The sequence below is a fragment of the Ruditapes philippinarum genome, unplaced genomic scaffold (genome assembly GCF_026571515.1).
Source record: "Ruditapes philippinarum isolate M1 unplaced genomic scaffold, ASM2657151v2 ctg198_1_1_1_1, whole genome shotgun sequence".
NCBI lineage: Eukaryota > Metazoa > Mollusca > Bivalvia > Venerida > Veneridae > Ruditapes > Ruditapes philippinarum.
In genome coordinates, this window is record NW_026866186.1 from 7,258 (window position 1) to 34,405 (window position 27,148).

General features: G+C 33.5%; 1 protein-coding gene across 1 annotated transcript; it reads left to right on the forward strand.

Annotated features, from left to right (window-relative positions):
• Positions 1–1,597: 1,597 nt before the first annotated feature.
• Positions 1,598–26,905, forward strand: LOC132731622 (protein O-GlcNAcase-like). The gene is made up of 15 exons (XM_060717833.1): positions 1,598–1,838; positions 8,312–8,363; positions 8,810–8,907; positions 16,890–17,020; positions 17,679–17,847; positions 18,400–18,498; positions 18,895–19,179; positions 19,401–20,140; positions 20,396–20,570; positions 20,928–20,981; positions 22,491–22,576; positions 24,076–24,180; positions 24,543–24,634; positions 24,906–25,098; positions 25,680–26,905. The coding sequence occupies exons 1-15, from the start codon at positions 1,769–1,771 to the stop codon at positions 25,974–25,976; spliced, it is 2,646 nt and encodes an 881-aa protein (XP_060573816.1). The 5' UTR covers positions 1,598–1,768; the 3' UTR covers positions 25,977–26,905.
• Positions 26,906–27,148: the final 243 nt, after the last annotated feature.

A 27,148-nucleotide genomic window follows, 5' to 3' on the forward strand; every position in this document is an offset into this window, starting at 1 on the left:
TATTTTGAGTTACTTTGGAATATGAGATAAATTATGGTACATTAATATTACATAAATCTAGTCAAATATTTGCTAGATTCTGAGATATTTTTGTTCTCAGTCCGAATAGAGGGGAGATATTGTCCATGCACAAAATATCACGATATAATTCAACGTGTAGTACAATTAGTTGGACAATACGTAAATCTATCCCATTTTGTGCATTTAAAATTCTGTATACCTTATATACTTCATACAGTCACGACTTCTTTGAATAACAATAAAAATAATTCATAACAATTATAACAAATTATAAATGAGAACACCAGAAATAAATGTTTACAATTGTTTTTAAACCTCCAAATTCCTAGATAGATGAAGTAAAACAAACATACATAGTTTATTAGTTTATTACATACATGGTTGTTCAAACTGTTTTCTGAGCAAAAATGTCATGACATTGAACAAAAATTTCATGGTCAATGTCTATTCCACAAAATTTGACAGTTTCATCACATATTATTTTACTTGTGTTAATTTTGAATGTTGGATAACATAAGAACATTCAGACGACATTAAATATTTTTAAGAAAAATCAAGACGCCAGTAATGACAGTTGTATTTCCATTAAAATATTCTGTTCCAAACATTTTGAAACTTGCTGAAAAAAATAATGTAGTTATATCTTATAATATGAGTGTCTATTTTGATAGGACAATGAGTGAAGAGTTGTTATAATATATACAGTCATGTAGTATAATTTTTAAGGATAACCTAGTAAGTTTGATTTTGATCTTTAGAAGATAGATTGATGATTTTTTATTATATATATTCTAAATGATTTCATTCATAAACTATTTTGTAAGGGGTCATTGGAAAGGGGAATTACTGGGTCGGACAAATGCCATAAACCCATGGCCCACACATATATATTGGCCATTTACCAAATAGGTCTCATTTTGCATAAAATTAATTATTTTGAAAAAGTATGAACATTTTTATTTTACCATAATCATAATAGCAAATCAATGAATATATGTTTTTTTTCAAAGGTTCAAGATTTTATTCAGTTTGTCATGTGTATTATCGTGTTGTAAATGAATTGGAAACTAAAACTAACAAATAGCGGAACATAGTAGGCTATAGGCCTATATGGTAGACAAAACTAACTGTAAAAAAATAAATACATTAAGAAAAGAGAAGTACGATAACGACAATAACAATAAAAATATATAGTAAGCTAGTTTAAATTTTTAGCCGTTTTTAAACCAAATATATGGAATATATATTTACACATTAAATAAATTGTATGAGTTACAATTAGGGGGATGGATTAGAAAACAACACAATTTAAGATTTATTGAAGAAAAATAGTGTTGTTGGTTATTGTCATCAAACTGCTCACAGTGGTTACTTTACTTGAAGATGGACAGAACAGTATGCCGACGACTAGATCTAAACTGAAGATTACAATACCATTCGATTTTAAACTATCCTTTTCATTAAATGTTAGAGCTATCCTTTGCATTTTGAACCGGATTTTTCCAGTTAAAAGTGGTTTTAGCCAATCTGATTGGTGCAAATTTGTAACTGTGAAAACAGCAGAAGTTCTCCGATTAAGACGAACCTCTCAGCCAATCAAACCGCTCATATTATGGTACAAGACGATCGATAAAATTGCGACATTGTGCGGAGGTGAATTTCATTAGAAGTATAACTACATTTATTCAATATACCCAAAATAGGAGGAATACACAATTCTTGTATAAACTCCGATCATAATACAAAAATGACAGGATCTACTTCTGAGGTCCTAGACAACAAGCCGAATGCGAAGTTTGTGTGCGGAGTTGTTGAAGGTTAGTCTTCTTATTTACTAAAATGGCGATTTGGCACAGTTCCAAATTTCAATTAATAAAAAAAAAAATTCGTGTGACTAAGACATTGATTTAGATGTTTGAGCTTGTTTACAATCATGTAGATGATCAGCTAATAATCTTTTTATTAATGATAAAATAAGTCGATAGCGTTGTTTCGTAGATTATTTATCGAGATATGGATAATAATTTCCCAACATTTTTTTATTTGGTTTGTTCCACAGGCGCTAGTCACATAATCAAATATTTTACATAATCGGTCTATATATGTATATAAAGATATAAGGCCCCCAACGAAACAAAAACATCATGCAGAACAAACAAGAACACTGCTGCTATAAACGACCAGATCACGGTTATCTCTTTCTGGTCGCCATCTGAAAGCATCAATCCAAGTGCCAACGCTTTTTATTTCATTAAAATCCCTCAAATAGCAAAGAAATTGGGAAAAGTTTCAGAAAATGCCATTATTTTCAATTCATGTCGTTTGACGCCCAGTCCATTCATGTATACAAACACGATTTTTGATCGTTTTTTTACGGAAAAAAACAAAAAACGGCTAGAATTTCCACGTACGTTCCATAAACAAACTCTTTTCCTATCGATCTGCGAAGTCTTCACTGATCAAATGCCCTCTTCGTACGTATTTCATTAAAAATATATAAGGATCTCGCTTGTGACAGTATTTTATCGCCATGTATATAGCGCATGTATATACTGTTCCGCTCTGAATTTTATATAAGGATTTGATTGGTTAAGATAATTACCGGAAGAATCCGGGTCAGCTTGGCCCTAAAACATACTCGGCCCCCGAGTCAGCTCGGCCCTATTCCAACTCGGCACGGGTCAACTCGGCCATCTTTTAAAAATGGGTAAAGGACATCAAAGGACTCCTATATATTGCCACGGGCTATTATTATCAATCAATGTGTATGTTAAAGCTGGGATATAATATCGTATGTCCCAGGTTAAAGATATCGATTAATTAAGTGATAATTACGATTGACTCATTCATTCAAATTTGATTAGTGACCACCTGCAATTTATTAGAAGCTTATGCTATTAAGTAAACACGTTTTTGTGTCATATTTTTTTGAAAATTACTTTACAAACAAAATGCATCTAAGGAAACACATTTTTATTATATCTATATTCACAGGCACAAGTATCGGACCTGGCAGTGATTTTTCTCACTTAATTGGAAAGAGGACTTAGCCTCTTGTTTTCGGGGAAAATTATCTCTAAAATTGCTGATTTGGGAAGTAAAAAAGCTGGGTTAAGTTAAGATATTTGGGAAAACTGCATGATTTTAAAGAAAATTTCAATTGGGAAGAGGCCTTTTTTTGGATATAAGTAGGAAAATCACTGCCTGGGAAGAAAAAATATGAAGTTATTTCATCAATCTGTTCATATTTTTTCTTCCCAGGTTCGATAATCGTGCCTATGTCTATATTAATTTTATCAAATATGCAAGACAAATAATTTATTAAATAACTTTTTTTTCTAAATAAACTTTATTTCAGCAGAGGTACAATGTATAGTTATATAATAATAATAAGATATTTCTTATTATTCATTTACCTTAACAACATGCTAAGCAAAGTAAATACGTTATAGGCCTATATATTTTTGGAGAGTGGGCCGAGTTGACCCGTGCCGAGTTGACTATTTTCCTACCGGAATACTATTGACCAATCGTATAATACTATTTCTTTGCTTCATTTATCTGTCACTTCAAATTACAAATGGCGCACTTTACTTGACCCCCGCTTCTACAACCAATATTTTTTAAATATTTGAGTACAAAGAGGGCTCTAGTTCAATTTAGACTTCGCAGATTGATAGAAAAAGAGTTTGTTTATGAATTTTATGAGGAAATTTTAGATGTTTTCTATTTATTTCGTAGAAATCGACCAGAAATCGTGTTTGTATACATGAATAGATTGGACGTTGAAAACGACATGGATTGAAAATATTGGCATTTTCTGAAACTTTTACTCATTTCTTTGCTATTTGAAGAATTTAAATGAAATAAAAAGCTTTAAGGCTTGGATTGATCCTTTCAGATGGCGACCAGAAAGAGATAACCGTGATCTGGTCGTTTCTTTCAGCATTGTTCTTGTTTGTTCCGCATGATGTTTTTGTTTCATTGGGGGCCTTATATCTTTATATACATATATAGACCGATGATGTAAAATATTTGATTATGTGACTAGCGCCTGTGGTTTGTTCGACTATAGGCAAAATCTTATAAAAAGCTAGTCTTCAAAAAGGTCAAGCTAATGTCAATGTGTCCAAGGCAATGATTTTCTATTAGACAATATATAATGATTAGCTTAAGGTCTTCAGTGTACCCGTTTATATACTATGACATGACGTGAACGCTGAAGATAACCCCGTAGGGAAAGTCCACCAATAATCGTGCCAGGAATCTGACACGCTCGTATTTATTCATCGAACATGCCATGAAGTACAGTAAAGCATACCTTGATAAAACTATATATAATCTGTTTATAAGCCAAGGATGGACAAATAAAAATCTTATTAGGAACATAAACTACCTAATAGTTTCCGACAGGTAAAAATTTCGGCACTTGGCCGCCATATTGCCAAAATGTTTGACCACGTGATTACGAGATTTACCTTTATGAACCCATGTGCCTCCAATATTTTTATATATTACTTTTTTTAAAGATATTGAAAAAGGTGATTTACTGACTTTTATATTCAATAAAATCATATTTAAGTACTGAAAAATTTATGAAAATAAATAAAAACATTATCTTAAATATTGAAATCATGTCAACAAAATGTTCTAAATATAGTACACTATTCAAATCTGTTCCCGCGAATGACGTCAGACGAGGTCTCGCGTGGCACCTGAATGTCATGGCCTACTGTAGTCGGCGTAAATTGATGTTTTACAGTTAAATAGGCAATTTTAATGACGGTATTAATATTTTGATACTTTAATTGGTATAGAATGATATAAAAATAATTGCTTTATCGTAAAATGCACAAGAATTGATTCGGTCAAGTGTATTTGCAAGTGAAAAACAAGAATAAATCAACTAATGTTATTCTGGTTAGGTTTTGTAACGGGTCTAATCCAAAACTTTAATGCTGCATCAGATGAAAAACAAAAATGTTAAAGAGCGGCTTATAAAGTTTTGGAAGCCAGAACTATATAATGATATGCGCATAAATTAATTATTAGCAAGTCCTTCCAACATAGTCCAATATATTAGACGTTACAGGCTTGTTATAGTTTATGTCGGTCAAGCCCGACATCTAATAGGTATTGCTCAAAAACGCATAGCATCATAAAAAATTCAAAAAATGTCTTTTGTCTCGCCTTTCAAGCTTTATTCAAAAGCTTATCTTCTTTTCTTTCAATTTCATGCTCAATCATACACAAAAACTCTCAAACAATGTACTTATCAATTTAAAATAAAATATAAACATCCATCTATTTTTGTCTATCAGCCATACTGGTTAAGCAAGGTGCTTTACAGATTGATTCCAAATTTTTGAACGGAAAAATATATTCGAACACACTGACGGTGCACTGGCAATTATTTCGTTAAAAAAATATTCCGTTAGATTGTTCTGACTCAGTTAAACGCTTGCATTTGAATTAGCCAATCAGATTTCGCGCACTTTATGGCCGCTATTTGTTTATCGGCTTTAAAAAGAATTAAAATACATGAGAGGATTTAATCATGATTTTTCGGATGTGACAGTTTAATTATTTTGACAAAAGGTATTTATTTTTAGCTCACCTGTGACAGGGTGAGCTTTTGTGATCGCTTTTCGTCCGGCGTCCGTCCGTCCGTCCGTCCGTCGTCCGTCCGTAAACTTTTGCTTTAAATGACATCTCCTCATAAACCACTGAGCCAATTTCATCCAAACTTCACAGGAATGTACCTTTGGTGGTCACCTTTAAAAATTGTTCAAAGAATTTAATTCCATGCAGAACTCTGGTTGCCATGGCAACCGAAAGAAAAATCTTTAAATATCTTCTTTAAAACAACCCTAAGAGCTAGATCTTAGATATTTGGCATGAAACATCTTCTAGTGAGTGTCTACCAAGTTTGTTCAAATAAAAGCCCTGGGGTCAAAATTGGCCCCGCCCCAGGGGGTCATTGATTTTCCCTATATGCATATAGTAAAAACTTAAAAAATCTTCTTTGAAAGAACCCAAAGAGCTAGAGCTAAGATATTTGGCATGAAACATCTTCTAGTGAGTGTCTACCAAGTTTGTTCAAATAAAAGCCCTGGGGTCAAAATTGGCCCCGCCCCGGGGGTCATTGATTTTCCCTATATGCATATAGTAAAAACTTAAAAATTTTTTTTTAAAGAACCGTAAGAGCTAAAGCTTAGATATTTGGCATGAAACATCTTCTAGTGAATGTCTACCAAGTTTGTTCAAATAAAAGCCCTGGGGTCAAAATTGGCCCCGCCCCAGGGGGTCATTGATTTTCCCTATATGCATATAGTAAAAACTTAAAAAATCTTCTTTTAAAGAACCCAAAGAGCTAGAGCTAAGATATTAAGCATGAAACATCTTCTAGTGAGTGTCTACCAAGTTTGTTCAAATTAAAGCCCTGGGGTCAAAATTGGCCCCGCCCAGGGGGGTCATTGATTTTCCCTATATGCATATAGTAAAAACTTAAAAAATCTTCTTTTAAAGAACCATAAGAGCTAGAGCTTAGATATTTGGTATGAAACGTCTTCTAGTGAATGTCTACCAAGTTTGTTCAAATAAAAGCCCTGGGGTCAAAATTGACCACGCCCCAGGGGGTCATAGATTTTCCCTATATGCATATAGTAAAAACTTAAAAAATCTTCTTTTAAAGAACCCAAAGAGCTAGAGCTAAGATATTTAGCATGAAACATCTTCTAATGGGTGTCTACCAAGTTTGTTCAAATAAAAGGCCTGGGGTCAAAATTGGCCCCGCCCGGGGGGGTCATTGATTTTCCTTATATGTGTATAGCAAAAACTTTAAAATCTTCTTTGAAAAAACCCAAATAGCTAGAGTTTAGATATTAAGCATGAAACATCTTCTTATGGGTGTCTACCAAGTCTGTTCAAATAAACAAATAAAAGCCCTTGGGTAAAAATTGGCCTGGGGGTGGGGGGGGGGGGGGCTACATACAGGTGAGCGACCTCAGGGCCATCATGGCCCTCTTGTTTAGTTTTGTTCATAAATAGGTCAAAACTTATGTAAATACACGCTGTCTATATTGTTTTTCGTACCACCTGATTTTCTAACGGAACATGCTATGGGTTTTTGAGCAATTTCGATATGACGTTGCTTTGCCCAGAAGCAAAAATATCTCAAAGCGACGTCATATTTATAGGACTACTTCCAACACAGACACTTGGGGTGTGGAGCCACGTTTGAATTTATCGAAAGATTTTGTAAATGGAGTAAAATGGCGATAATTTTGATGTTTATTTTGGCTGTTGCGTTTGTCACAGGGTGAGAAAAATATGCAGTCTGACCGGGACTTGAACCCGGGACCCTCGGAATACCGTTCCGCGGCTCTACCGACTGAGCTATCTGGCCGCTTACACATCTTCTCCCCTAAATAGTGAACAGTTCTGAACCGTGACACGTTGTTTATATTACCATTGACAGGGCCAAAACACCATTTTTGGGAAAGGGGCCTCAGCCTTTTTCTTGGGGAAAATATGCGTGATTTTGGCATACTTTGGGAAAAGGGGTCTCGAATTTAACACAAACTTTTAACAAGTTCTTCAAAATAGAAAAGCAAAAAGCACTGGGAAATACTAATAAGGCAGTAAAAGACCTTAATTCAAAACCATCATTTCATTTTGTTCTAAATTCTATTGGAAATTTCAAGACTGGGGAATTTTGAGGACCAAAGTGGGGAAAAAAGAGGCTATTTTGGTTGGGGAAGTAGCCTATATTCGGCCTCTACAAAGAAGGGTTGTTTGGCCCTGATTGAAGTTTAAAATTGACCATCATAGTGAATAATTATATCTTCTGTGTCGATGGACTAAAGGATTATGTGAAAATATTGGAAATGGAATAAAATACATGGTAATGATGACGGTAGGTTTGAAGATTTTTTCCGGCGAACATTTATATTGACGTTGAAATATGAAATTTTTTCAAAACAGCTTATATTAAGTTTTTTTGATATATATATGATCAGTACATGTGCTGGGATTGACAAATATACATTTTATTTGGATTTTAAAAGTTTTAAGCTCCACACCCCAAGTGCCTTGGTCCAACAATAGTTGATGTGATTTATAGACAATAAGTTAGGGTTGAAAACATCCCATATTTGTGAGTTTTCAGATACTTGTCTTCGTCAATTGTGAACTATATTTTCTTGAACTATATTTTTTTGTAACTTTAAAATGTTGCAAATATTTATAGCTATTTAATTACTTTAATCTGTTGTCTGTATTCTTCTAGGTTTTTATGGTATTCCATGGACAACAGAACAGAGGAAGCTTTTGTTCCAGTGGTAAATATACATTGCTTTTTTCGCAACAGCTTATATTTGACAATTTTTGAGGTCAAAATTCTTCAGCTGCATCCCCTGTAAGGTGATAAGGGCCCTTGGGGTGGAGGACCTTAAACATAGAGATATTTCAGGCCACATTGGTCCTCGATGAAACATTCAACAGTTGCTTTAATTCTCAATGGAAAACATTTAAATTTAAATTAAAATTGAAAACATTTGATGGAGAGTTTAACAGTGTCAAAATATGAAATAACTCGTACCTGCAGAAATTGAAAAATGTCCTCGTCTTCTCGCAATAAATATTTTTCAATAACCTTTAACATATCTATTATCTATCTAAACAGTCTTTTAAAAATGATTTTCATGTTTGTGTCTATTAATTTATTTTGGTATATGTCCGTGTAATAATGTTAAATAAAATATTCATGATAAATTATTTACTACAGGATGCATAAAATGGGCATGACAACATACATGTATGCACCTAAAGATGATGCTAAACACAGAGCTTTTTGGAGGGACCTGTACTCTGTGGAGGAAGCTGGTATGTTATGATTTTTGAGACAAGTTTGGCCAGCACTTCCCTTACCAAATCACTAAAGATAATTGTATTCAAAGTTTGCTATAAGACAGTTCTTGGATTTCATTATTCCAAATTTTATCGTATTTCACTGCAGTGATTTTCCTACTTATATAACAGACTCCGAAAAAAGGCCTCTTCCCAATTGAAATTTTCTTTAAAATCATGCAGTTTTCCCAAAAATCTGAACTTAAACCAGCTTTTTTGCTTCCCAAATCAGCAGTTTTAGCGATATTTTTTCCCAAAATCAAGAGGCTAAGGCCTCTTCCCAATTAAGTGAGAAAAATCACTGCACTGTTTACACCATTGATGATGGGTAAACAAAATTTGAGAAATCATTGAAACATGGCATTTTACTTCTATAGCAGATACAATGTAAGGCATTGTAAAAAAAATTTGTTCAGATATTTCTTCAGAATCATGCAATTTTTCCTTATTTACATTGCTTTTTCTTCCAATTTACCAAAATCTTTGTATTATGGTTCCTTTCCTGTATCTGTGGGAAAAAATGCTGAGAATGTTCACTAAAAAAGTATTTTTTAAATAATTCTCACATTAAAACTATAGTTGTGCAGGGCCGGCAAAATCTCAGAAAATTGTACTTGTCCACGGACAAGTAACCTAAGAAATTTACTTGTCCGTACTCAATGTTCACTTGTCTGTATTTATATTTAATATTTACTGCAAATGTCAATAAAGAAGAGCAATATGATTATGAACTTTTTTTCAATTTTATTAAACATTCTGTGCCATATGTTTAATAATATATAATGATTATAATATAATTTATATTTATAAAATGTTAACGGCAGTAGATTAAAGTAGAACGGCAGTGGTGGACAAATTGTGTATATTTTACTGGAAGGAGCATTGGTCTTTTAACAGCACTATTTCAATTTTCCTTGTGAACTTGCACCCAAATTGCTCTAAAAATATGTCTTCATTTTTTGCATTCTGGTACCATTTCTTATTTATTCACTCCTTATTCTATTCATCTATATAATATTCATTTGAATCCTGTTAAAAGAATAATATGTACTCAAGTCTTGAGTTAGATTTGTCAAATTGATGACATCTGGCTTTTTTAATGATATAATTATGATTGCCACAGAATGTAATATCATATACGTATATACGCTTGGTTGCAGCAGATGAATTGTGAAAATTTTGACATCATCATCGGCGACTATGAAACTGACATGTATACATTAACACCAGTATTAGACATTCAAAAACAAAGGCATTTTCACTAGAAATCTTTACATAAAATAAATCATAAAACGACTTTGTCCATATAAATTCAAGCAGTCAAATTGCCGATGTGATTCAACTTATTTTGCGTAGATATTCCTGAATGACCTGGAAAAGTTATGCTATGTATTTAGTTTTCATGTGACAACACAGCGGTATTTCAAAGACAATTGTTGCGAGATTGATGCTGTGTCTGCTATCTAAACAATAAATGCGCTTGAAAAGACCACAGCTTCCAAGTCAATTTTATGGCAGAATCCCCGTTGCTACCGGAAATATTTTATTGCAGAGGCTAAGTCGGCAGTCATAAACCAAAACAAACATGTACCCCACATAGTGACCTTGATACGTTCAATTATTAGTTAATTGCCACGCGCATGCAGTAACTGCATGACGTAAGGAAAACCCCAAGCCTGGTTGGTCGCTATTTATGTAAACACTTTAAATAGTAACACCCTAATATGCACGGAATGCCCTCACGAATGACACCACACTTCACATGCTAGTTTTCGTATTAAATATGTGATTTTCCTTCTGATTTAGATCTATTAGAAAAGAACTATATTTTTTTCTTCAGAATTCCTCTTTTAGCTGCCAAAATTTACTTGTCCACGGACAAGTAAACTGCAGAATTTTACTTGCCCGGACCTACAATTGTACAATACAAACTCGGGCAACTCGGACAATTGATTTTGCCGGCCTTGAAGGTGTGTGTAATGTTTACTCCCTAAATATATAACAGTGTCTAGCACATTGACTCGCTGGAAATCAAGTTTAGATCTTCAGTGTTTGAATAGTGCAATATAAAGAGAAAAGATAATTAGCATCTTGGTCTTTGTAGGCCAGGCTGTCAGTCACTTTACAACAATAAGTTCATACTATAATACTTAAATATAAATATGTTGTTTTTCAAATTGACCTAAATGGGATTTTTTGCGGTGTTTATACATACGTTTTCTTCCTGAACAATCCTTTTTAGCTCGACTTTTCTATGAAAAGGGGAGCTATCCTACTCGCCCCGGCGTCGGCGTCACACCTTGGTTAAGTTTTTCGTACCACCCCACTTTATTTCAGAAGTATTACAAGTATGGCTTTGAAACTTACCATACTTGTTCACCATCATAACCTCCATCTACAGACAAGAGTACATAACTCTGTCAAGGTTTTTGACAGAATTATGGCCCTTTTTAGCTCGACTTTTCTATGAAAAGGGGAGCTATCCTACTCGCCCCGGCGTCGGCGTCGGCGTCGGCGTTGGCGTTGGCGTCACACCTTGGTTAAGTTTTTCGTACCACCCCACTTTATTTCAGAAGTATTACAAGTATGGCTTTGAAACTTACCATACTTGTTCACCATCATAACCTCCATCTACAGACAAGAGTACATAACTCTGTCAAGGTTTTTGACAGAATTATGGCCCTTTTTTGACTTAGAAAGTGTATTGAGCTTGGTTAAGTTTTTTGTACCACCTCACTTTATTTCAAAACCATTGGAGGTATTGCTTTGAAACTGACCATACTTGTTTACCATCACGACCTTCATCAACAGACAAGAGGACATAACTCTGTCAAGGTTTTTGACAGAATTATGCCCCTTTTTGACTTAGAAAATACATTGAATATGGGTAAAATCCACTTATTGCCTTAACCCTTTGAGATATTGCTTTGAAACTTTTAATGCTATTTCACATCATTACCCCCATCTGTACGCAAGAGAAGGTTACTCTGTCAAGGATTTGTTTTAAAAATTAAGGCCTTTTATCGACTTAGAATCTTGGTTAAGTTTTTAGTACCAGTCCACTTTTTGACTGAACTGTTTGAGATATTAATTTGAAAGTTGGAATACTTGTTTACAATCATGATTCCCAAACATGTCCAGGAGAAGGTAATTCTGTCAAAGATTTTATTTGAATTATGGCCCTTAACTGTCAATGTTTTGTATTATAGGCAAGCACTAAAAAACTTAAAAAATCTAAAAAAATTCATTCCTATCCACTGAACCTGCAGTGTTCAAGGGTATCACACAATTCAGTAAAATAATTCTTCACTAAATATCTTAATGCTCATGGCCATTGTTCACTTTAAAAATACAGAGATTCTTGTATTGCCTTTTACTGCAAAAACTTTTTTTATTGGCAAGCAATAAAAAAGTCGAGCGCGCTGTCTTACGGACAGCTCTTGTTTGACTTAGAAAGTGTATTGAGCTTGGTTAAGTTTTTTGTACCACCTCACTTTATTTCAAAACCATTGGAGGTATTGCTTTGAAACTGACCATACTTGTTTACCATCACGACCTTCATCAACAGACAAGAGGACATAACTCTGTCAAGGTTTTTGACAGAATTATGCCCCTTTTTGACTTAGAAAATACATTGAATATGGGTAAAATCCACTTATTGCCTTAACCCTTTGAGATATTGCTTTGAAACTTTTAATGCTATTTCACATCATTACCCCCATCTGTACGCAAGAGAAGGTAACTCTGTCAAGGATTTGTTTTAAAAATTAAGGCCTTTTATCGACTTAGAATCTTGGTTAAGTTTTTAGTACCAGTCCACTTTTTGACTGAACTGTTTGAGATATTAATTTGAAAGTTGGAATACTTGTTTACAATCATGATTCCCAAACATGTCCAGGAGAAGGTAATTCTGTCAAAGATTTTATTTGAATTATGGCCCTTAACTGTCAATGTTTTGTATTATAGGCAAGCACTAAAAAACTTAAAAAATCTAAAAAAATTCATTCCTATCCACTTGTTCACTTTACCAAAAATTATGTCATAATAAAATAATTCTTCACTAAATATCTTAATGCTCATGGCCATTGTTCACTTTAAAAATACAGAGATTCTTGTATTGCCTTTTACTGCAAAAACTTTTTTTATTGGCAAGCAATAAAAAAGTCGAGCGCGCTGTCTTACGGACAGCTCTTGTTTTACTGAATCTTTACCTTCCAGGGCCTTTTTACCTTCTATAACAGGGGCCAGTATAGGGCTGCTTCCCCAAAGAAAATTTCTTAAAATCATGCAGTTTTCCCCAAAAATTGATTTTATTACATCAAGTTTTTTCTTCCCCTTTTGCAAATAAACCATGTAATTTTTCCCCAAAATTAAGGGCTGGGCTGCTTCCCCAACCTGTGAAAAAAAGCCCTGCCTTCATTATGAACAAAATATATCCAGTAATTTTTCATCTTATGTAACAGACCTATAAAAGGCCCAATTTCAGTGGAAATTTTCTTTAAAATCATGAAATTTTCCCAAAAATCTGAGTTCACAGTTTAGCCTTGTCTGTATGATATCAAAGACAAGATGGAATTAGTTTTAAAGTTGAATGCTTATTTGTTCAGCATCAATACTTGATGGCTGCAATAGATTGACTTCCAGTATTATAAGATGCAATATAGAGAGAAAAGATTATTAACAACTGCAGTATTTTTTTAGTCCCCTACCGGTTTACCGGAGGGGACTTTAGGTTTACCCTCCGTCCGTCTGTCCGTCCGTCCGTCCGTCAGTCCGTCCGTCAGTCCGTCCGTCCACAAAACTGGATCCCGCGATAACGCAAAAAGTACTGAAAATATTGTAATGAAACTTGATATATGGATTGATGGCAGTATGGAGATTATGCACGTCTTTTTCTTTTCTTCCTATGTTGAAAATTCTGGTTGCTATGGCAACAAATAGACTGAAAATATGGCAAATTTTACACATAACCTGGATCCCGCGATAACGCAAAAAGTACTGAAAATATTTTTATGAAACTTGATATATGGATAGATGGCAGTATGGAGATTATGCACGTCTTTTTCTTTTCTTCCTATGTTGAAAATTCTGGTTGCTATGGCAACAAATAGACTGAAAATATGGCAAATTTTACACATAACCTGGATCCAGTGATAACACAAAAAGTACTGAAAATATGTTTATGAAACTTGACATATGGGTAGATGGCAGTATGGAAATTATGCACATCCTTTTCTTATCTTCCTATGTTGAAAATTCTGGTTGCTATGGCAACAAATAGACTGAATTTCAAGATTTCTGATTCTAGTTTTTAAGTTTTTTCACTATAAGTTCTTTATTTCTTAAGGTATTTTCTTCAAACTTTAAATATAAGTTGCTTGTCATCAACCACATCATATGTGACAAGGTTTACAACTCTAGGCAACAAATAGACTGAAAATATGGCAAATTTTACACATAACCTGGATCCAGTGATAACACAAAAAGTACTGAAAATATGTTTATGAAACTTGACATATGGGTAGATGGCAGTATGGAAATTATGCACATCCTTTTCTTATCTTCCTATGTTGAAAATTCTGGTTGCTATGGCAACAAATAGACTGAATTTCAAGATTTCTGATTCTAGTTTTTAAGTTTTTTCACTATAAGTTCTTTATTTCTTAAGGTATTTTCTTCAAACTTTAAATATAAGTTGCTTGTCATCAACCACATCATATGTGACAAGGTTTTCAACTCTAGCACAGAATTTTTCAGAATTACCTCCCTTGAACTTTAAATTTTCATGAAAAAAACATTGTTTTTTTTTTAATAACTTCTTTTTCTGAATGTATCTACTTCAAACTTCATATAAATGTTTCTTATTATCACTCAACATTAAATTTTGTGAGTGTTCAATACTCTAGCAAGACTATTTCCAGAATTATGCCCCTTTTGAACTTAGACTTTTTTTTTAAAAATTGGTAATTTTTACTCCAACTTCTACAATCATGATAGGATTTTAAAAATGTTATATTTTGATAACAGGGATGTTTAAAAAATAACTTTAGAGTGTCTTTCAGTCCGTCTGTCTGTACATAAAAACTGTTTCCTGTGATCACTTTTAAAGAACTTTTTCAACAAATTTACTTAAAATAGGAACCTAAGTGAATGGCCCTTCAGAATGTTGCTTGGGCTCTTACCGGTAGGGGACTTATGGATTGCTTGCAATACTATGATAATTGCTTGTTTTTTTTTCACTTTTGGGGAAAGTGGGTTGGTGCCCTTTGGAGGGGGAAAAATGTAATAGGATGGGGGATTTTATTTCTTCACAAATGAGGAGAAACAAAAATGATTCTAATGCCATTCTACTCACCCTGCATTACATGCATCATTTTCCAGATAACTGCATTTAGAATTTATTTGTAAAAATCTTAATTACATAGATGGAAAATGTTTAAACTTTAATGTTACGAAAATCAATGAAAACTGGAAAACAAGTTGTTGTTTTGGGTGTTTGCAACACAAACTGTATAAACTTAAATTGAAGGGATTCCCCCAAACAGCAGCTTACAGTGTGTGTTGTATACATGCACCAAAATATTGGCTGTGTTTCCAGTTTTCCTTTGTAAAATGTAAACATTTGATGTTCATTTCAGCAGCTTTATACAATGTCTTCCTATCATTTTTGTGTAAGATATTTTGTGCACATTATACCTATAGATGATTTATGTCTTTTGACATTTGGTCTATGATATGTGCAATATTAAAAGTGGAGATAATTAGCAGTCTGGTCTGATCTAGGCCATTCTGTCAGTCACTTTACTACATTGCAATGCATACTGAACATTTTCCAAAGGGCTTTTTTGTCTCTATTTGTGCCCATCTTTCTTTGTTTTCTCGGAAATTAAGTATCCTGAAACTTGAGGTCCTAGCCTTGCTGATTGGCTGTGTTTCATGTTTTCCTTTGTAAAATGTAAACATTTGATATGTTCATTTCAGCAGCTTTATACAATGTCTTCCTATCATTTTTATGTAAGATATTTTGTGCACATTATACCTATAGATGATTTATGTCTTTTGACATTTGTTCTATGATATGTGCAATATTAAAAGTGGAGATAATTAGCAGTCTGGTCTGATCTAGGCCATTCTGTCAGTCACTTTACTACATTGCAATGCATACTGCCAGGGCTGCCGATTTTCCGCGGATCTGCGGATTTCGTGAGCTCCTGGGTCATTTTTGAGATCGATGTAAATTCGACAAAGACAATAAATTCATTCGTCAAATTTTATACAGTACCCAAAAACTGGCACGCTTCGGCTTTTATCGTTACGCTAGCCGCCTATGGTACGTCTGTAAGCGCTTTTCTCATTGGTCATATCGAGTCTTTTCCGGCATTCTATTTTAGAATAACCAATCAAATTACAGTTTACATTGTCGCTCTTGTCTGTTGTCTAAATGCGCCAAAATGTCAGATATTTGTCAAATTTAGAGCCCAGGAAATTGATTTTAGGGCATACCAAATCATCAGAATCCAGGAGCTTCCGGGGGCCTCGCCCCCTGGACCCCCACCAGGGCTCTGCCCTGGACCTGCAAAGGGGGCTTGCGCAGCCCCACTGACCCCCAACGTATTTTCTGTGATTTTGAAATTTGCTGTTGGCAGCCCTGACTGCACATTTTCAAAAGGGCTTTTTTGTCTCTATTTGTGCCAATCTTTCTTTGTTTTCTTGGAAATTAAGTATCCTGAAACTTGAGGTCCTAGCCTTGCTGATAATTTTCTTCTGATGTTTTTCCTGTCTGATTAAAAGAACCTGTACCTTGAACTTTGTGCGAGAGACTGGTAATTCTCAGAAATTCTAGATTCTGTGATTCACTTATTGGATGTTTTCCAACCAGATTAGGAAGCCTTGCACATTTTTATAGCATGTCGGGGGAACTAGATATTGATTTTCTAGCAGTGAACTTCTTGTTTCAGATAATCTGACTGGTCTGATAGAGGCAGCAACAGAGAACAATGTGTCATTTGTGTATGCTATATCTCCAGGGTTAGATATCAGCTTTTCTAGCTCAAAAGATGTACAATGCTTGAAAAGAAAATTAGAACAGGTATTTATTAGCAGCATCCTGATATCAGTTAAATACTGCAGTAGTATGATATAAACATGAACAGCAGCCTCATATAAGGCATATTGAATTTCCATTGACTTATACATTATTGAAAAGGGGAAGCATAGATATCTGAGATTGGACATCTGCCATGTCTGCATGGATGTTATTAGGAGGAGACTGAAGGCTAAAATTACTGTCTGACTCTCAGTCTCAAATGCTTTTTGGCCATCTCAGAACTAAGAAACTCTTTTTTTTGTATGTAATAAAACCAAAAATGACAACCTTAAATTCAGAACAGGCCATCTAATAAAAATGTAATGACAAGCCTATATAATGTCTGCAGTTAAAGTGTCTAGAATTAAAGTAACGATATTGATTTTATACGTTAAAGCATCTGCAGAGAACATATTGATTTTATACCAAGATACATTGTCATTGAACACAAATGTTGCTTAGAGACCACATGTATGAAATGTACAAATTTTACTGTGAATATTTATGATGGTGATTATTTTTATCAGGGATGTAGATATCTTTGTGTCTTAACAATATAATTGTATGCAAATGGTTTGTTCTGACAGAACAGATATTTGTTTGACCTAATCATACATATTTTACATTTTTACATAAGTTTACTGAATAAATGTATTTTCAGGTGGCAGCATTTGGTTGTAATTCTTTTGCCTTGCTGTTTGATGACATTGATCCTGAATTGAGTATATCAGATAAGAGTGCATTTCAGTCTTCTGCTTGTGCTCAGGTCTCTATAACCAATGAAGTTTACGAACACTTGGGACAACCAGAGTTCTATTTCTGCCCTACAGGTAATTTCTTTCATGGTGATGCACTTTTAACTCTTCATATCCCCATAACTTCAGAAAAGGGGGGCATTCATATTTTACCTGATTCTTCTATGTCTGCGGACAGACTCAGTAGTGGAATGTAAGAACATCCATATCATGCAATATATACTCTTTTAGTTTAAATTAATTGTTTTAATTTGACGATGAAGTAATTAACTTGATATGTCATTTTATGTCTGGCTATCTATTTTAGTTGTGAGTCATGACCATATGATAACTGATTTTGTTTATCTCTGATTTGTCATAGTATTGTAAACTTGTATAAACTATCTGTAGATTATTTTGAAATTAATATTCATATAGTTAAGATAGACAAAAATACCTGAAAATGATACTGGTTACTAATGCAAAATATCAGTTTATGATTTTACACCAGAATACTCATTGTTTATGTAACCTAGAAAGAAAAACTTTTTTTTATGGTCCCTACTGGGTAAAGGCATTAATTGCTATACAGTTAAGTTTACAATTGATGACAGTTCATTACATAAATGTAATTTGTTTTTGCTTCAGAATATTGTACATCAAGAGCTATGCCAAATCTTGCCTCCTCTGGTTACCTTAATACAGTTGGTTCAAAACTTCTCAATGACATACATATACTCTGGACAGGTAAGTGTAGAAACATTTCATTCTAGGGGAAAAATAATTTCAACAAGTTGCTGGTTCATAATAAAGGGACATTCCTTACATTAAAAATGGGTTTGATTTCATAGTTTTGTGTTAATGATTGAAGTATATATATATGATTGGTCTGCATGTAAATTGAGATTGATCTGTGCACTTTTATCCATGTTAAACTCTCAGCCATTGACATTGAGTAACTGTCATTATCTTTACATTTTCCTATTATAAATTACTTGGTCATTAAATATGTCTTTGTTAACAAGGTTTCAAGCTCAATTTTAAGTTGTAGAACTTAGTTAAATAATAAAATTATTCAATTATTTGAAATAGTTCAATTATATCAAACATATAAAAAATAATATTAAACTTTTAAATGTTTAGGTTCCAAGGTGATAAGCAAGAAAATCACTATCAAGGAGTTGGAAGAAGTAGGAAGTGTGTTGAGACGTCCCCCTGTTATTTGGGATAACATACATGCTAATGATTATGATCCAAGACGTGTGTTCCTCGGACCATACGATGGCAGATCACCGGAAATTATACCATATATTAGAGGAGTGCTTACAAATCCCAACTGTGAATTTGAGGCAAATTATATTGCCTTACACACTCTAGGCCAGTGGTCACAGTCAAACAAAGATGGAGTCAAGAAAGATATTATAACAGGTCAGTATTTTATCATCAGTTCTGTCTACTTACATATATATTTTAATACATAAATTTAGGCTATGTAAAATATCGCAATTTATTTGATTTATCTAGTTTTTTAAAGGAATAGGAAAGATAATAGTACATGTTTATTTAAATCTGTACAGTTATTTGAAATACTTGGGAGTATTACACATTAGTAATTATTGTCATATAAGGCTGTTATGATTTTATTTCAGAAAATCAACTGAGTCCAGTTGTGTCAGACATCAAAATGGAGAGTGGTTGTGATGATGTTACAGCTGAAGGTATGCCTGTCCTAGGACTGAAATACCAACCAAGACTTGCTCTAAGAACAGCTATAAATGATTGGCTGCTTGAGTTTCACAAGCCTAGACATCCCCCAAAATCAGTGGCAGTGGCTGCCCCACCACTACCAACTCCAAATAATTTGGCACCGCCAATGCCAGTGTACAGTGATTTAGAAACAACAAATCTCCCAACATCAACTGTGAATAGTGCCGTAGATCCATCCTTTCTTAATCCAACATCAACAGTGTTAGTAAACAGCTTAGTAGATCCACTGTGTTCACCAGAGGGGTCTCCAGCTCGTGTTAGACATGATTCAGATTCTGATTCCGATATTTCTCTCAGCCCAGAGCCAATGGACTGTGTCCCCTCAGCAATAACTGACAGTCTTAATGTATTGGATAGTGATATTGAAATTACTAAAAATGCATCTAGTGACAATTTAATGCAGGTTGAAAATACTGTCTGCACATGTGCAATAGAAGACTCAAAATTGCCTGTAGAATCTCCAGTACTTATAGTAACACAGGAAGAATTAGAGTTGTTCATCAGTTTCTTTTATTTGCCATTTGAATACACTGCAAAACCAGTGCAGTTGCTGCAAGATCTTCACTGGTTGAAAGTGAATGCTTTCCTAATTGCCAATTCTCACAAGGAAAACCCAGCACAGGTATTTTAATAATTTCATCAATTTTTCCCATCAAAATAAACCCTTGAAGAAGAATAACCGGCAAAGGTTAAAAATAGATCTAGTATTGTTTAACTAGCCTAAACTAGGTATATAAATTCTGACATTGCCAAGTACGCAGTTTCAACAATATCTGTCAATTTAAAGTTTTAAATGTTACGTTTTAGGTACTTGTTATACCATGCCAGTTTTGCTTATTTAGTTATATATATTTGTTAGATTAATTGACATTTGCAGGTTGCTGAATGGTGGGAAACATCTGAAAGGTTCTTGAGTACAGTTGGTCAGCTACAGTCTTTCACAAATCGTCTACGTGATATCCCAAATCAAGCTGTAGGCTACTACATCTATCCGTACCTTTGGGACATGCTTGGCGTTCTACAGTCATGTTGTGCATTTGTCAGATGGTTGGGTAAGAGCCTTTGGATAAAAATTTAAAATTTCATTCAGTGTCTATTATAGGATTCGAGAAATAGAGGGGATTTTTTTATCGAATACTGAGAATTTATAACATTTGTTGATTTTTTTCCCCCTTCTTTCTCTATGTAAAAATTTCCCAGTGTCTCTGAAAAAAAAAAGGGGGGAATTCTGAAAAATATGAGTGAATCCCCCCGCCTGGAATAGACATTGCTCGTTCTCTAATCCAAAAAATATTTAGCATATTTAGATATAAATTGAAACAATTCCTTCTTTTAAAACTGAATTTTATCATGTGTATTTTGTAGCCTAATGTACATATTCTAATATAGAGTAATAATTATATTTTCAGGATTGGGTCAATTGTCCAACTTCATAGTATGTCAATTGCAAGGGCCATTTACATGTACGTATATTAGTATATGTTACATTATGTCTGTTCATATGTCATTTTCTTTTACAGAACACTTAGTCCAATAATGACAGCCTTTTCAATAATTCTTTAGCAAATAATTTGTTTTTCAGAGCTGATTTATATTTATAGAACTTAGAAAGCATGAAACCTTGCATTACGCTTTGGTAATGAAAGTTTGTATGTAATATATGTGAATCTGTTTCTATCTTTGCAAAATCTTCATTGTTTTTATTCATTTTTTGTTTGATTGATGCTGTAACAATTAATGTTTTTTTAATTGTTAAAAATTTTGGGAATTCAAAGATTTTCGTGATTGGACAAGAACTTCAATATGAAATGAAAAAGTATTGTATTTAGAAGCTAAGCAAACAGGCATGATATATTTTAATGTAAGCTACAGTGCATTATGTTGATATTGTTTGGCAAGATTTCACTCACAGCAAATCAAGACTGGAAAGCAACATGGATTCATTCTTTTGATGGCAATGTGAGAATGGGAATGCTTTATAAGAATTGGAGAAAGAGGGGGAAAACAGTGGAGATGTCTGCAACTGTCTGTACATGCTGTGAATATGATATCTTGAAAGCTGTAGTTCATATTAAAATATCAATTGTCACATTGAAGCTGGCACAATAAAAGCTATTCCTGGGTGGAAATGTGAACCGTTTACTTGCAAAGATAGATAGAAATGACATGATAATAATTAAGAGTAAATTTATTGCTATATACAAAATGTCAGACAAATTTGGTTTAAATGTAATAGTACACTTTTTTTCCTGTCATGCATTAGCAATGCAAACTTTCATGCTTTTGATTGACTGCATTGATGCAATTCTGTGAAACCAGCTGTACGCAAGTTTTAAACCAAGGTTTGATCTCTTGAGAGAAAAATTACCCTTATAATAAGATTTTTCCGACCAAATGTTCAAAAAAGTTGAAGTCATCAATTCAAATCTTGATAATTTTCATAAGAAGATAAATATATTATTATGTTAACTTTGGTTTTGACATTGACTATAGCTGGTTCTATAATTAAGGTAATATATATATTTAATGTTAAGAATGCTTCGATTCAAAATTCCACTTCAATTTGGGGACTTGCTTGTCATTATTGGACGTAGTTGTTTCTTAGTTGTCAATAACATTACGAGAGTGAAAAAAAGCAATATGCCAGAAAATGAAGACCAAGGTGTGAAGTCCAGCAGTGTGGGTATGGTATCTGTATGATAAATATTATATGAAACAAGTTTTAAACATGTAAACTTTCTTAATGAATATTAATTGAATATTATTAATGAAGATAAATAATGTTAAAGAAAAGTATTTATAATTTCTAAATATCATCTTTTGATTTTATTTCCAATTAAAAATAAATTTGGATTTTAGAAAAGATTTTTATAAAGTTAACAGAATTAATTTTAACTTAGTCATTGTAATAAGATACTTTGTGACAATTCTATCCTTGTTCTAATCAAGTTTTACTTTTTCTTTCCGTACAGGGATGACCAAGGATTATCGTGACACGTTCCTTAGCGGTGAACAGGAACCGTGGTGTTTCCAAGGTGGTTTACAAGCCGAGTTTCAAGTATGTATAGTGAAAGGAGCATCCCCACACACATGCATCTATGTCCGGATTTCGGCTTGTATTTGTGGTTGGAATTAACTATACCCACAAACCACACAGCTGATGCCAGCAGGAATTTTAAAACATTACGATGATTGTACAGCTGAAATCATCAATATATATATAGCGTTTATTATGTCTTAGTTTCAAATAACCATTTTTGTTGCAGTTTTTGGCTCCTCATTCCAAGTGTGTTATTTACAGGTGTGCAGTCTTGCCATGTCATACAGGGATTCTCAACAAAACACAACCTTTTCACATCACTATTGTCAAATCTAAACACATGAAGTGTAATAACTGACAGGGGGAAAAGTGTTTTTTAAAAAGTGGGTGATTTCAAGGTTATGACAAGCTACAGTGAAGATGTTGTGTTTTGAAATTGAAAATCCTTGTTCAATTACCAGTAATATACTAGATTGACTTTCAGATCAGAAGCATTTGTATACTTGTATAAAACAATCAGCTGCGAGTGTTTCTTTTATATTGAAACAGTGAATCTTTGGGGGTTAGAAGTTTATTGGAACAGATTTATGTTTCACATTAGCATATGCTTTGCATTGTGTTCAGTATGTGCTATCAATGTTTTATTTTTAGCTTGAACATTTTTTTTATGATTATTATTTGTTTTAATGCTAAAAAGCTGGTCAATATTTAAGTATTCACATGCTTCCATGTAATGGACATAATGAAAGTTTTTACTTGCAGACAGCCAATTGCAACATTTTTTTTTCAGCATAAAAACTATGACTGTTCAAACATACATCATACTTGTCACCAGTGCTCCACAATTTTGACTTGATTACATTGTGATAAACAGATGATTCTTCATTCATTAAATTTCAAATCGTAGTACTGAAGACACTTAGCAGGGCACTTTTCCTTAACATTCTGTAAGAGTTGATTATTTTTTGCAGAAATACTGTTGAGTTAAAAAAGAAGTATGATAAAAGCTTGAAAATCAAGGATTATGCATATGTTTGTAATTTTGAGAATTTGAAGTAGATTCAAACGTAAGATTTGAATAGTAATATTTTTCTCAACAGCTTAGATATGAGGGAAGAGTGCCCTGTGTAAAGTCTGGTGGGGAAGGAAGTTGACTAACATTGATGTAAATAAGATAAAGTCATAGTTTATATGCTGTATTTAAATAGACAAATATATGGAAACACTTGGAATGAGGAACAAACTCTGCTGCCTATATGACAGCTCCTGTACTTGCAAAACAAAATCTTGATCATATTGGGGTTAATATTTTAGTTTTCAACATCTTAAGAATTTAGTCTCTTTTTTGTTGATAGTTTATCTAAGACTTTAAGCTGTCATACATGAATTGCAAATAACCCTTTGTTTCAGGGCGCTGCGCTTGCGATATTTAAGAGTGGTTTCCTTTAGTTTGGATCCATTCAGCGCGACATTATAGATTTTACTGTATTCACAACTTGTATTCTTTGCTTTTGTAGAGAATGTTGCCAATGGCAGCGGCTCATGATCTGCTCTATATCAGACATCCTGAACAGATACTGAAGAAAACTTACACTTACAGGCCATACAGAACATGTGACGAGGTATGTAAACTGTAACATTCTAATGTTTATTAAAGTTCTCAATTGCATTTGTTTTAGTCAATATATATTAGGTTAGATTTTGTCCTCTGTGACTCTAGTAAACTATATCAGTTGTGCTCAACTTTGTGCCAATCTAACATTTCTTTCATGTAAAGAAGGTAACGTCAGGCTCAGTTTTAACTTAAAAAATGAAGAAATTTTTTGCAAAAAAAAATCTGGTTGCGCCGTTTTTTGTACAGAATCTAAAATTATCTTCAGGATAATAACTACTTCTTTTATACAGCTTGCAATCCGTGATCAGATGTTATTATTTGGAAAACAAGACAGTGGTAGATAATATATTGTATTTGGTGTATTTTCAGGCATCTGTGTATGCTATCTGTTTAAAAACATGTGATGATGGCATGGATGGAACAGAAGTATTTCCAGAAAATCCCCATGTCATTTGTGATAAGTAAGTTTCTTCTGTGGAATTATATCATTGTTTCAGGGGTTTTACATAAAATCTTATTTTGCCCTTTTGAATTAAAAAGTTGCTTTAAATTTCTGAAATAATATTTGAGTGTTTTTCTTTCTAAGTAGTTTCTAAATATGTTCTCTATGTTTTTGAAATCAAATCAGTAGGAAGCAGATTTATGAAAAATATGCAAAAAAAATATTTCTCTGTACTACTATACATGAGATGTCAAAACTGATATTAACAAGTTACTGTAATTGTTTTTCAGATTGATTGGTGCTATAGTGACTTTAAGCCCAGAGTATTGTTTTGTTGTGGAGGATGAGGAAGGTGTAATGGGTTACGCAGTGGCAGCTTTAGACAGTAAACAATTGAAGCAACGCCAGAAGCTGGCATGGACTCCAGTCATGCAAGAAAAATACCCGAAACCTGAACGATGTAACGAACTTACTCCAGCTGAGGTTTGTTGGAACATTTTCATTGAAATCACTTGCTCACTCTTTAATTGATTTAAAAGAAATGAACTTTATGTGATTTGCCTAATTTGTGCATTGATATAGCAATACTTTGTTAGAAAATTAATGCATTTTAGGCATTATTGGCCAATATAAACAAAAGTAAATCATCTACATATACACAAGAGTAATCATGTCCACACAAAAGAAAATGCTTTCAGTTCAAAGTTCTTCTTTGTAGTCAGTATCTTTGTTTCACATAAACATACAGGACACCAACCTGCGTATTATCCGATAAGACACAGTCAATATAATTAGTTATTGATGTCTTGACACAATTGGCTAAAGGTCACAAAGTTTAGATCTGATAATTTTATTCATTTTTCCCCCTTTTTATGGCCATTCGGTTTTCATTGATTAACAGTGATAATATTTGTCGTAAGAATTGAAGATAACAGGAAAAGTTCATATAAAATGTTTGATCAATAAGTCATTGACTTGTGAGATTCGAACCTGTAGGAGAGCCCAGATAATATTATACATTTGAAGTGATTTTCTCACTGAAGTCTGTTTTAATGTAATTACAGGAAGTGATGATGAGTTTCCATGGTGACGTTGTAGACACACCAGTCAGTGTAACAACAGCATTCCCAGCTCTAATACGTCTAGACGTTCTCACAAGTAGAATGGAGGACTTGGCGGTCACTAAGAGATTACTGGCCTGTGCTCTATCATCATTGAGAGCTAAAGGTGCTACAGGAGTTCATGTTGAACTTAGTGTTGGTGATAAATGTATGCTCGAACATTACCGACTTCTAGGATTTGTGCCAGTAAAGGATTCAGACAATCTCGAAGATACTGTGTATCTAGGGCGCTACTTGTAAAATAAAAATGAAAAGAACTTTAAAAAAGTATTTTATATATATACATAGACAGTATAAGGCATAATGTTGGTGTAAATACTATTATTTTATTACCCTGTAAGGGTATTTCTGTGTATTTTATTGTATATGAACTTAAAAAAGATTATGAAAAAAAGATTGCACATAATATGTGTGAAAAAGTTTTTTTTAATTTAAAATGATGATGAAGAGAATGAAAGTTTAGTATGGTGCAAGAGTGCTTCTGATATTGTCCGTCATATCTTGTCATTTTATGATTTGATTGATTAGTCTTCGAAAGATAATTATGTCCTTTGGAAAGTTAATATTAGATTATCAAATATGTTACTACAGCATGATACGCAAGTATCTTCATTGAACCGTTTGATTGTTAAACACCTAGATTGCAACTGGTTTGACTTTCAACACTGCCATTATAATATGTATTGGGGGACTTTTTCATCATTGCTTAGAAATAAGAAAACAGTTTTGTATGACTTGATGTTTTATAAGGTAATTTGAGTCGTATATGTTGTTGAAATGTATTGATAAGATTAACTATTTTGTTTGAGGATTCTTTCAAAATGTTTTTTTCTAAAATGAAATGTTACAGGAAAAAAAATCTTTACATCTGTAGATTAATGGAACTGATCTTGTGATTTATCTGCTGTTTCTAGCAGTAATCAGTGGAAAAATCCTGCTTGTGAAAGTCAAATAGTAGCAACATTTGGCAGGCCCACAGATCATTACGTTAGTGTAATGAAGCTGAGAAGTTAGACTTCATCTAATGCTGATGTAAAATGTTACCTCATCTGTGATATTTTTGTACAGCCAAAATCACTCCCCCTCTGTTTTTGTGCTGTGATAGTCTTCATTAATGAATCTTGTTTCATTATATTGTTATGTCAAATAAATATATTAAAAGTCTTGTATCACTGTCTTGTTTTACTAGTAAACTGAACATAGTCTCTATCGCCTGTCACATATCGACATGGTGAGCTTTGTGATCACCAGTCGGGTGTCTGTCTGTAAACTTTTGCTTTAAACGACATCTCATAAACCGCTAAGCCAATTCTATCCAAACTTCACAGGAATGTTCCTTGGGTGGTCACCTTTAAAAAAAAAATCAAAGAATTTAATTCCATTCATAATTGATTGCCATGGAAACCAAGAGA